General features: G+C 42.8%; 1 protein-coding gene across 1 annotated transcript in view; it reads right to left on the bottom strand.

Annotated features, from left to right (window-relative positions):
- LOC115435856 (high affinity nerve growth factor receptor-like) overlaps positions 1–13621 on the bottom strand; it is a 72918-nt gene that overhangs the window by 24918 nt on the left and 34379 nt on the right. The window contains 2 exon segments of the mRNA XM_030158464.1: positions 3590–3744; positions 6086–6154. Of these exon segments, the coding sequence (XP_030014324.1) occupies positions 3590–3744; positions 6086–6154 (224 nt within the window).

The following is a 13621-nucleotide window of genomic DNA, read 5'->3' on the forward strand; positions in this document are numbered from 1 at the left end:
CTCCACCTTTAACCCTTAAAGTCCCAAACATCCACCTTTAACCCTTACAGACCCAAACGTCCACCTTTAACCCTTAAAGACCCAAACGTCCACCTTTAACCCTTAAAGACCCAAACGTCCATCTTTAACCCTTAAAGACCCAAACGTCCACCTTTAACCCTTACAGACCCAAACGTCCACCTTTAACCCTTACAGACCCAAACGTCCACCTTTAACCCTTACAGACCCAAATGTCCACCTTTAACCCTTACAGACCCAAACGTCCACCTTTAACCCTTAAGACCCAAACATCCACCTTTAACCCTTACAGACCCAAACGTCCACCTTTAACCCTTAAAGACCCAAACGTCCACCTTTAACCCTTAAAGTCCCAAACGTCCATCTTTAACCCTTACAGACCCAAACGTCCACCTTTAACCCTTAAAGTCCCAAACGTCCACCTTTAACCCTTAAAGACCCAAACGTCCACCTTTAACCCTTAAAGACCCAAACGTCCACATTTAACCCTTAAAGTCCCAAACGTCCACCTTTAACCCTTAAAGACCCAAACGTCCACCTTTAACCCTTAAAGACCCAAACGTCCACATTTAACCCTTACAGACCCAAACGTCCACCTTTAACCCTTAAAGACCCAAACGTCCACCTTTAACCCTTACAGACCCAAGCATCCACCTTTAACCCTTAAAGACCCAAACGTCCACCTTTAACCCTTACAGACCCAAACGTCCACATTTAACCCTTACAGACCCAAACGTCCACCTTTAACCCTTAAAGACCCAAACGTCCACCTTTAACCCTTACAGACCCAAACGTCCACCTTTAACCCTTAAAGACCCAAACGTCCTCCTTTAACCCTTATAGACCCAAGCATCCACCTTTAACCCTTAAAGACCCAAACGTCCTCCTTTAACCCTTATAGACCCAAGCATCCACATTTAACCCTTACAGACCCAAACGTCCACCTTTAACCCTTAAAGACCCAAACGTCCACCTTTAACCCTTACAGACCCAAACGTCCACATTTAACCCTTACAGACCCAAACGTCCACCTTTAACCCTTACAGACCCAAACATCCACCTTTAACCCTTACAGACCCAAACGTCCACCTTTAACCCTTACAGACCCAAGCATCCACCTTTAACCCTTAAAGACCCAAACGTCCACCTTTAACCCTTACAGACCCAAACGTCCACCTTTAACCCTTAAAGACCCAAACGTCCACCTTTAACCCTTAAAGACCCAAGCATCCACATTTAACCCTTACAGACCCAAACGTCCACCTTTAACCCTTAAAGACCCAAACGTCCACCTTTAACCCTTAAAGACCCAAACGTCCACCTTTAACCCTTACAGACCCAAGCATCCACCTTTAACCCTTAAAGACCCAAACGTCCACCTTTAACCCTTACAGACCCAAACGTCCACATTTAACCCTTACAGACCCAAACGTCCACCTTTAACCCTTACAGACCCAAACGTCCACCTTTAACCCTTACAGACCCAAACGTCCACCTTTAACCCTTAAAGACCCAAACGTCCACCTTTAACCCTTAAAGACCCAAGCATCCACATTTAACCCTTACAGACCCAAACGTCCACCTTTAACCCTTAAAGACCCAAACGTCCACCTTTAACCCTTAAAGACCCAAACGTCCACCTTTAACCCTTACAGACCCAAGCATCCACCTTTAACCCTTAAAGACCCAAACGTCCACCTTTAACCCTTACAGACCCAAACGTCCACATTTAACCCTTAAAGACCCAAACGTCCACCTTTAACCCTTACAGACCCAAGCATCCACCTTTAACCCTTACAGACCCAAACGTCCTCCTTTAACCCTTACAGACCCAAACATCCACCTTTAACCCTTACAGACCCAAACGTCCGCCTTTAACCTAAACCTTCTCCTGATCTAAACTGTTTAATTCCTGTTGATCCATTAATCCTATCATTCATGTCAATAATTGGTGTCAAATACAGTTCTTCATCTTTTCATGTTCATCAGATATGACCATATTTGGATGTTCAGAGGTTCCACAGTTACCATGGAAACACCGTCATCTTCTCCAACATTGCTTCTCCAGTCAAACCCATGCAGTTGGATCAGTGCCAGTGGATGGACACACTGGTTTATGTTCAGTTAATGACAGACTGGACTGAAAAACACACTGTTTATTCAGTTGGATCTGTTTTTATACAAGAACCATCAACTGTAATCTGAGCTTTAATAAAAATTTCATTTTTTCATTTTATTTATTTATTTATTCCTATCTAAATGATTGGAAAGGAGCAGGTTGAAGAAAACTTTTACCTGCCCCTTAATCTAAAACTCTACATGATCAGTGAATTAAATATAGAAAATACCTGATGTTCACTGAAAAAACACAAAATAAAGAGGATTATGTCGTAATAAATTGTGATAAATAACTTAAGAGAAGTTAAATATAGAGACATAAATGTTGTGGAACTGTGACAACAGTAAGACTGGGTCTTTAAGGGTTAAAGCAGGGGTGTCAAACATGCGGCCCGCCAAAGGGTCCAGTTCGGCCCCTGGGATGTTTTTGCCAAGTGCAAAAATTCCACAGTCTTTAACTGAATTAAGCAACAAAAAATTTAGCTTGAATTAAGTAAAAAATCTTGAATTAAGCCAAAAAAAAAAAAAAATCTTCAGTTAAGTAAAAAACAAATCTTAAATTAAGCCAAAAAAATCTCAAATTTAGCAAACATCTTGAATTGAGCAATAAAAAAAAAAATCTTCAATTAAGTAAAAAAAAAAATTTAAATTGATTTAATCCAAAAAAAATCTTGTATTAAGTAAAAAAAATATCTTGAATTAAGCCAAAAAAAATCTTCAATAAGTTAAAAAAAATCTTGAATTAAGCAAAAAAAAAAAAAGTTCTTCAATTAAGTTAAAAAAAATCTTGAATTAAGCAAAAAAAAAAACCTTCAATTAAGTAAAAAATTTTGAGTCAAGCCAAAAATAAAAAAAGAATCTTCAATTAAGCAAAAAAAAAAAAAAAAAGTCTAGAATTAACAACTTAAATTTTTTGTCTTTGTTTTAATGCAAAACATAACATTGAATTATGAAACTCTTTCCATTTCCAAACTCTCCTGTACCAATAAAATGTGACTAACCTGAACAAATGTATCCAACCTGAAATGTCTGTATTAGATTCAGTCCAGTTTGAACTCTTTTCTTCCTGTTCCTCAGTGTTTAGTGTCTTTGTAGATCTGACCCAGAATGCACATGGACTAATGAGAAGTGGAGGAACAATACTGTTAAAACTGCACTAAATTCTCTTACGTTTTTCAATTTAAATTTCAGTTTTTTCTTTTTTTTGGATAGTTTATAAAAGTAAGTATTTTCATAATTTAATGTTTTTTTTTTACACTAAAACAAAGACAAAAATGTGCAGTTGTCATTATTTGTAGGTTCTTCTGTTCTTATTTTTCTGCAGATCACATTTAGCTGAATATGGAACTGAACTGACAGGAGTCGGACAGCCCCGGGTTAAAGGCATTCCCATTGAATTCTGTGAATGTTAGGTCAATAACGTCCAGCTTTTCTTCAGTCAGATTCTACTCACTGCAGTTTTCTATGACCAAAGAGCTCAGCGGTTCTGTGTGACCGTCGGACCAACAGTCCAACATCTGAGCGTCCAGGTCACCGCGGTCACTCTGCGTCCACTGCGTCAGCCAGTGCAGGTCACAGGAACACAGCAGAGGGTTGTCCCTTAAAACACTGACACAAAACAAACGCAGTCAGCATCAGATGAAGAAAACAGATCTGAGCGTCACAGGAGTCCACTGCAGAAGACATCAGGTTTACAGAAGGATGAACATGTTAATGACTGAGGAGACCACCATTCTGATCCACACATTCAAACAGAAGGAAAACTGGACTCCATGAACATGAAGCTTCTCCACCTTCACTGAGACACAGGATGCATTTAAGAACCAGCGCTGGAGGTTGTCCTCCTTCAGACTCTGTGTTCAGGTCCTGTTGGTGGAACATCTGCTCCAGTAGGTTCAGTTCAGCTGTGGACACGTCTGCACTGACACTAGGACACTAACAGGACTACACAACTGGACTGGTTTAGGACAGGACTACAGAACTGCACAGCACAGAGAAGCACAGAGAGAAAGACTAGACAGACTGAGAGAGCAAAGAAGAGGAGGGACTACAGGGAATACTGGACCAACTGAGACTGGAAGAGGACCAGGGATGTCCTGTCCATGAAGACCTGGACCTGGTACTGGTGGAGCTGGTACTGGTGGAGCTGGTACTGATGGACCTGGTACTGGTGGAGCTGGTCCTGTTGGAGCTGGTACTGGTGGACCTGGTACTGGTGGAGCTGGTCCTGTTGGAGCTGGTACTGGTGGAGCTGCGTCCTGTTGGAGCTGGTACTGGTGGAACTGGTACTGGTGGAGCTGGTCCTGTTGGAGCTGGTACTGGTGGAGCTGGTCCTGTTGGAGCTGGTACTGGTGGAACTGGTACTGGTGGAGCTGGTCCTGTTGGAGCTGGTACTGGTGGAACTGGTACTGGTGGAGCTGGTCCTGTTGGAGCTGGTACTGGTGGAGCTGGTCCTGTTGGAGCTGGTCCTGTTGGGTCCATTCTACTCTAAACTCTTGTGTCTTTCACCTGTTTCTGTTCGTCTTTTTCACTCTTTTCCTTCTGTTTCTTTTCCTTCTGTTTCTTTTCTGTTTCTTTTCCTTCTGTTTCTTTTCTTTCTTCAGTTTCTTCCACAGTTTTATTACAGGAACAGTAACAGTAGAAAACATGACAAACAGTTTTTGTTTCAGATATTTTCAGACTAAACCCTTTGGTTCCTGTTTGTCTAAATGTTGTCAGTGTCCTTTAGCTGAACACATGTCTGAACCCAGTCCTGTTCTGGACTCCAGTTCTCCATCATCACTGGTTTGAACCCAGTCCTGTTCTGGACTCCAGTTCTCCATCATCACTGGTTTGAACCCAGTCCTGTTCTGGACTCCAGTTCTCCATCACTGGTTTGAACCCAGTCCTGTTCTGGACTCCAGTTCTCCATCATCACTGGTTTGAACCCAGTCCTGTTCTGGACTCCAGTTCTCCATCACTGGTTTGAACCCAGTCCTGTTCTGGACTCCAGTTCTCCATCATCACTGGTTTGAACCCAGTCCTGTTCTGGACTCCAGTTCTCCATCATCACTGGTTTGAACAGATTTGACCACAGCTGGTACACACAATACTGTTTATGGACTTTAGGGGGACCCACCACAAACAGTTCCATGGTGTTGGTTTAAAATGACCTCAGGTTCTTTCTAGAACCTTCCCAGTGCAGATCCTTTAATACTGACACTGTTTCCTCTGTTTCAAACCATCCAACTGCAGAACCCCAGACCTGAGGTCACTGTTTCATTTATGGTCATTTTCCAGAATGTTCACCTGTGAATTTAACCAAACCTCTGCAATGATATGAAAGCATGGGGAACCGAAAGAACAGAAGGAACCAAAGGAACTGAAGGAACAGAAGGGAACAGAAGGAACCGAAGGGAACAGAAGGGAACAGAAGGAACCGAAGGAACCGAAAGAACAGAAGGAACCGAAGGAACTGAAGGAACAGAAGGGAACAGAAGGAACCGAAGGAACCGAAGGGGAACAGAGGGAACCGAAGGAACCGAAAGAACAGAAGGGAACCGAAGGAACCGAAGGGAACCGAAGGGAACCGAAGGGAACCGAAGGGAACCGAAGGGAACAGAAGGGAACAGAAGGAACCGAAGGGAACAGAAGGAACAGAAGGGAACAGAAGGAACCGAAGGAACCGAAAGAACAGAAGGGAACAGAAGGAACCGAAGGAACTGAAGGAACAGAAGGGAACAGAAGGAACCGAAGGAACCGAAGGGAACAGAAGGGAACAGAAGGAACCGAAGGAACCGAAAGAACAGAAGGGAACCGAAGGAACAGAGGGGAACAGAAGGAACCCGTTTTCATTCTTTGTTTAGGAACTTCGTAGTGAATGGGAGTGTAACAACTGGTGTTTGACTGGGGGGGCTCCCAGAGGTGAGTGGACAGAACCAGAACCGTGTGGACTTTGAATGGGACTCACAGGTTGAGCAGAGGTAGGAAATGAAACACCTTCCAGCTGATGTGTTCCAGAGCGTTGGACGCCAGGTTCCTACGAGACAAAGACAAAACCCCAGTGGCATCAACTTCTGCTTGGACACAGTTGAATCCTTCAATAGACAACGTGACAAACAGGTTAAAAACGGAACTGTTTCATCCTTACAATGAGCACAAATGAATGTGTATGAATGTTCAACACAACACACACATATGAGGCAGAGCCATCGGTCACATGACTTCTCATATGTCCACACTGTTTTTGACCACTATCAATAAACCGATCAATACTCCTGGGCAGATACACTGTAGCAGCTGATAAAAATAATGAGCCTATAAACAGGTTCAGATCTTTACTGGACTTCAAAGTGTCTTCCAGTTCTGGAAAATTGAACTGGTCTCTTTTCCATTGATCTTCTAAATCTGTGAAAATAACTTAGGCTTAAAAATTTGTCTAATGGAAAAACATCAATTTTGCCAAAACTCTCCTTTTTCGATGAAAAGTTTTGCACAAGAGGTGGTTTTTCGGGCATAGTGAAATTGGTATATTGCACAAAACCAGTATTGATTCTGGGTAGTGATGTGACGTTCACAAACGAATCGAATCTTTTGAATGACTCTGAAATGAACTATGAGAACCGAGTCCTTGTAAAGAGCCGTTCATTTTTTAAATTTTTTTTTTTTTAAGGAGGGGGTGTTTGATTGCCTGTCAATTTAGCGTCACTGGGGAGGCATTGGGCAGGAGGAGAATGTTCACACACTGTCTGATGTCATGTCATGTCTGATGGCAGAAGTTCACAAAAAAACAACAGTTTGAAGTGTGAGGTGAGCATACTGGAGGGGGCGGAGCTGGAAGACTGGAGGAGGCGGAGCTAGAAGACTGGTGGAAACAGGAGAAAAGTTTGAGAGTGAGTGAGTGAGTGAGCACCTGTGAGTAATGAGCCAAAGAAAAAGGAGGAGGATTTGGATGAACTTTCACAAAGAACAGATGGACATGACACTGGAGAATGTGACTCCAGTTCAGGTTTTTCAGTAACTGAACTGATTCATCTCTGTTGGGTTTTGTGCAGTTTTTTCCGTATGTTTACACACATTTATTGTTCTTGGTTTGGGGAGAATAAAATGTTATTTCATCAGAAAATGTTTTATTTTCTTCTTCATTTTTATTCTACAGACTAGTCCACATAATGTAGTGTGATGTTTTTGGTCCAGTTCCATCATTTGTCTAATGTCACCTCTCATGTCATGGATTTAACCCACACATCTGAACTAACCATTCTGTTTTATGGTAAGATCATATTTACTGCTGCGCCAATTAAACACCTTTAAAATGTAATGTCAATCATCACATGGAGCCTATTTAGTCATGAAAACACTGATGTTTCAAAATAACGCAAAAAAAACATAAAAGAGCCACTCTGTTGAACGACTCTTTTCAATGAACGACTCCTGATTGAACGACTCCCTTCAAAGAACCAACAGTCCCATCACTAAAACTGGGTATTAATGTACAGTATTAATACTGTATATTAAAGTAGTAGTAGTAGTAGTAGTAGTAGTAGTGCAGTAGTAGTAGTAGTAGTAGTAGTAGTAGCAGTAGTAGTGCAGTAGTAGTAGTAGTAGTAGTAGTAGTAGTAGTGCAGTAGTAGTAGTAGTAGTAGTAGTAGTAGTAGCAGTAGTAGTGCAGTAGTAGTAGTAGCAGTAGTAGTAGTAGTGCAGTAGTAGTAGTAGTAGTGCAGTAGTAGTAGTAGTAGTAGTAGTAGTAGTAGTAGCAGTAGTAGTAGTAGTAGCAGTAGTAGTGCAGTAGTAGTAGTAGTAGTAGTAGCAGTAGTAGTGTAGTAGTAGTAGTGCAGTAGTAGTAGTAGTAGTAGTAGTAGTAGCAGTAGTAGTGGAGTAGTAGTAGTAGTAGTAGTAGTAGTAGTAGTAGTAGTAGTAGTAGTGCAGTAGTAGTAGTAGTAGTAGTAGTAGTAGTAGTAGTAGTAGTAGTAGTAGCAGTAGTAGTGCAGTAGTAGTAGTAGTAGCAGTAGTAGTAGTAGTAGCAGTAGAAGACAGTGGAGGTCTGTATGTTCTGGTGGTTCTATCAAACCCCCTGTATGTTCTGTTGGTTCTATCAAACCCACTGTATGTTCTGTTGGTTCTATCAAACCCCCTGTATGTTCTGTTGGTTCTATCAAACCTACTGTATGTTCTGGTGGTTCTATCAAACCCACTGTATGTTCTGGTGGTTCTATCAAACCCACTGTATGTTCTGTTGGTTCTATCAAACCCACTGTATGTTCTGGTGGTTCTATCAAACCCCCTGTATGTTCTGTTGGTTCTATCAAACCCCCTGTATGTTCTGGTGGTTCTATCAAACCCCCTGTATGTTCTGTTGGTTCTATCAAACCCACTCCGCTGCACACACTCATCACAGGAGTCTTCACACAGGTAGGCGGGTTGAATGTATGACTGACAGCTGGAATTACCATTCCTGCTCAGATTCCAGATACAAAGTGGTCGTGGCTCTGCTGCTCCGTTCTGTGAAATGGCCTCATTTTTCCATAACGGCATGAAACAAGTTCTTATCATGTGTCTTTTGGACCGAGGAGAAAGAGCTGCAGGGGAAACAGTAAAGACAAACCGAAGGATTCTCTCCTTTATGACAGGTTGAACTTCTCCTCCGTTTAAGCTAAATAATGCCTGGATTTGACAGAAAACGCACTGTCGCCAAGCTGAAAACAGGACTGTGTTCCAGAGCGCAGAGGAAGTTGACATTGTAGAGATTTATGGTCCTCACAGAATGGTAAGTAACTGTCCACTTTATTAGGTACACCTGTTCAGCTGTGAACATCTAAGAGGCCGCTCATGTGCATTCACCGGCCACTTTATTAGGTACACAAGGAGTGTTAAATTCACAGATGGTGCAGATGTTCATTCCAGCTCAGATTACAGTTGATGGTTCTTCTATAAAAACAGATCAAACTGAATAAACAGTGTGTTTTTCAGTCCAGTCTGTCATTAACTGAACATAAACCAGTGTGTCCATCCACTGGCACTGATCCAACTGCATGGGTTTGACTGGAGAAGCAATGTTGGAGAAGATGAAGGTGTTTCCACGGTAACTATGGAGCCTCTGAACATCCAAATATGGTCTTTATGGGTTAAAGGTGGATGTGTGGGTCTTTAAGGGTTAAAGGTGGATGTTTGGGACTTTAACGGTTAAAGGTGGACGTTTGGGTCTCTAAGGGTTAAAAGTGGACGTTTGGGTCTGTAAGGGTTAAAAGTGGACGTTTGGGTCTTTAAGGGTTAAAGGTGGACGTTTGGGACTTTAAGGGTTAAAGGTGGACGTTTGGGTCTTTAAGGGTTAAAGGTGGACGTTTGGGTCTGTAAGGGTTAAAAGTGGACGTTTGGGTCTTTAAGGGTTAAAGGTGGACGTTTGGGACTTTAAGGGTTAAAGGTGGACGTTTGGGTCTTTAAGGGTTAAAGGTGGACGTTTGGGTCTGTAAGGGTTAAAAGTGGACGTTTGGGTCTTTAAGGGTTAAAAGTGGACGTTTGGGTCTCTAAGGGTTAAAAGTGGACGTTTGGGTCTGTAAGGGTTAAAAGTGGACGTTTGGGTCTTTAAGGGTTAAAGGTGGACGTTTGGGTCTGTAAGGGTTAAAAGTGGACGTTTGGGTCTTTAAGGGTTAAAGGTGGACATTTGGGACTTTAAGGGTTAAAGGTGGACGTTTGGGTCTTTAAGGGTTAAAGGTGGACGTTTGGGTCTGTAAGGGTTAAAAGTAGACGTTTGGGTCTTTAAGGGTTAAAAGTGGACGTTTGGGTCTCTAAGGGTTAAAAGTGGACGTTTGGGTCTGTAAGGGTTAAAAGTGGACGTTTGGGTCTTTAAGGGTTAAAAGTGGACGTTTGGGTCTTTAAGGGTTAAAAGTGGACGTTTGGGTCTGTAAGGGTTAAAAGTGGACGTTTGGGTCTTTAAGGGTTAAAAGTGGACGTTTGGGTCTTTAAGGGTTAAAAGTGGACGTTCGGGTCTCTAAGGGTTAAAAGTGGACGTTCGGGTCTTTAAGGGTTAAAGGTGGACGTTTGGGTCTGTAAGGGTTAAAAGTGGACGTTTGGGTCTGTAAGGGTTAAAGGTGGACGTTTGGGTCTCTAAGGGTTAAAAGTGGACGTTTGGGTCTGTAAGGGTTAAAAGTGGACGTTTGGGTCTGTAAGGGTTAAAGGTGGACGTTTGGGTCTTTAAGGGTTAAAGGTGGACGTTTGGGTCTCTAAGGGTTAAAAGTGGACGTTTGGGTCTGTAAGGGTTAAATAAAATGTCTTCTTCGTTGCTGTAAATGTCAGGGTGGTGTGCAGTTGCCTCATGCTGTGATGTGATTGCTTTCTTCTCAGAACAGTGTGGACCTGCTGAATCTGAACGACCCTCAGAGGAACGTGTTGGTTCTGATCTACGGTCTTGGCGGTCTTGGTCTGACAGCGGCTGAGGTGCGTTCACAAACACCTCCAGTGTTCAGTACATTAGAAGATTAGGTCACACTCACAAACACACACACACTGTAAAACACTACAGCTGAACTCCACCGATACTTCTGCAAAGTCTTCTCTACGTTTTTGTATTTATTGTGTGAAATTCTTTGTTTGTTCCCTTCAGAAATGATTCAGAATCATCTTTTGAACTTCAGCCCTTGAATGTTTTCTAGTTTCTGTTTAACATGTGACTAAAACAAAAGACCCAAAATACATTAAGTCAACATGGCTCAAATGTACTGTAACCCTAAACCTAAGCCTAACCCAAGGCCTAAACCTAACCCTAAACCTAAGCCTAACCCAAGGCCTAAACCTAAGCCTAACCCAAGGCCTAAACCTAACCCTAAACCTAAGCCTAACCCAAGGCCTAAACCTAAATCTAAACCTAAGCCTAACCCAAGCCTAAACCTAAGCCTAACCTAAGGCCTAAGCCTAAACGTAAGCCTAAACCTTAACCTAACCCTAAACCTGAACCTAAGCCTAAACCTAAGCCTAAACCTAACCCTAAGCCTAACCCAAGTCCTAAGCCTAAACCTAAGCCTAACCCTAAACCTCAGCCTAAACCTAAGGCCTAAGCCTAAACCTAAACCTAAGCGTAACCCAAGGCCTAAGCTTGAACGTAAGCCTAACCCAAGGCCTAAGCCTAAACCTTAGCCTAACCCTGAACCTAAGCCTAAACCTAAGCGTAACCCTAAACCTAACCCAAGGCCTAAACCTAAACCTAAGCCTAACCCAAGGTCTAAACCTAAACCTAAGCCTAAACCTCAGCCTGAACCCAAGGCCTAACCCTAAACCTAAGCCTAACCCAAGGCCTAAGCCTAAACCTAAGCCTAAACCTTAGCCTAACCCTAAACCTAAGCCTAAACTTAACCCTAAACCTAAACCTAAGTCTAACCCAAGGCCTAAGCCTAAACCTAAGCCTAAACCTCAGCCTGAACCCAAGGCCTAACCCTAAACCTAAGCCTAAACCTAAGCCTAACCCTAAACCTAACCCAAGGCCTAAGCCTAAACCTAAGCCTGAAACTAGTTACTGTTGATCTGGTGGTTCTTAGACAGGACCAGTGTTTGTTTCTGTTTGTTTCTTTGTTTTTTTATTTTTTTTTATTTTTTTCGGCTCCGTACATGGAGGGACTGCGATGTTCTGTAGAATTCCCCAGAAACTCCATTAATTTGTCCAGTTTGCGTTGAAATGAGAGGCGCTTGGCTCAAATTCCACAGTCATGCATTTTTCTCAGGCATGTGTTGAATGTCTGTTCAGTAAAAGAGCTGTGACGTACAGGGACGTAGTTTTAGGCCGGTGTTTCTCAGCGGGGGCGGTGCCACCCCCAGGGGGCGCTGGGACACTGCTGAGGGGCGTTTGAAACTGAGAGGGGGGTGTTGAGTCCAAAATGTGGAGTGTTAGTCTGTATAAGTATCAGTATCAAACAGCATGTCATGTCAATGAGAGATGTCCTTTTTTTTTGGGGGGGGGGGGTCATGATGATGTAAAGGGGCGTTTGTTCAAAAAAGGTTGAGAACCACTGTCAATGTTGGATTGATATGAAATTGATTTATTTCACTTGAGCAATTGTAGCTAGCGGCACCATCCGACACTTTTTGCTCCGTCACTTGTGTTCACTTGTGGTTTCCAGTCGTCTTCTGGTCCCCACTCTACCTGGAAACATGGAGACTAAAGCAGCAGAGTCCTGTCTGGGATTGATTTGAATAGGAGCACAGAGAAGAAGAGAAAAGAGACCACTGAACTACAACTGAACTACAACTAAACTACAACTGAACTACAACTAAACTACAACTAAACTACAACTGAACTACAACTGAACTACAACTAAACTACAACTGAACTACAACTGAACTACAACTGAACTACAACTAAACTACAACTAAACTACAACTGAACTACAACTGAACTACAACTAAACTACAACTGAACTACAACTGAACTACAACTAAACTACAACTGAACTACAACTGAACTACAACTGAACTACAACTGAACTACAACTAAACTACAACTGAACTACAACTGAACTACAACTAAGCATTTAGGAAAAAACAAAAACTAATAAAAACTATCAAACCTGCTCTAAAAATGAATTAAAACGAACTGAATTAGAGAAAAAAAAAGTCAAAACTAAATAAAACTAAACTAGAATGAAAAATCCAAAAGTATTATAACCTTTAGGACTGGGTAAAAAAATCGATTTAATCGATCTTAGATCAGTTTCGTTTCAATTTTGCGTAATCGATTAATAGTGGATGAGACTGATTTTTCAGAGCAGGACCAGGAGTACGCGGAAGCGTGACCAGCTCCGTCTTGCGAACCCCTGGGACAGACGGGTCGTTTTGGTCTCATTCTGGCGCAGAAAAGATGCGGAGGACGGGTGGGAAAACCCCTCAGCTGGAGGTCCTCCTGTCCTCAAACTGGAGCCCAGACTGTGAAGGAACAGTCCACCTGGAGGTTCTCTGAGGAGAGTCCAGGACACATAACCGGGATCCATAACTGTCACCTGTGGCTGAGTACGGAGTTAGAGGAACAGGAAAGTGACAATGTCCCACCGCTACGCTAACACCCCGCTCCCTGACCAACAATCATGGAGGGCGCACACACACATACACACACACACACACGCACACACACACACACATACACACAGACACACACACACACACATACACACACGCACACACACACACACACACACACACACACACGCACACACACACACATACACACACACATACACACAGACACACACACACATACACAAACACAGACACACACACACACGCAGACACACACACACACACAGACACACACACACACACCTACACACACACAGACACACACACACACACACAGACACACACACACACACACATACACACACAGACACACACACACACACACACACACATACACACACACACACACAGACACACACACACACAACCCTGCTCTGACCAACAACCACAGAGCACAACTCCACTGCCGCTCCAATCAGGGAGCGCCGCCCCCCCCCACCATGAGTAA

This window comes from Sphaeramia orbicularis, chromosome 16, assembly GCF_902148855.1.
Source record: "Sphaeramia orbicularis chromosome 16, fSphaOr1.1, whole genome shotgun sequence".
NCBI classification, from domain to species: Eukaryota; Metazoa; Chordata; class Actinopteri; order Kurtiformes; family Apogonidae; genus Sphaeramia; species Sphaeramia orbicularis.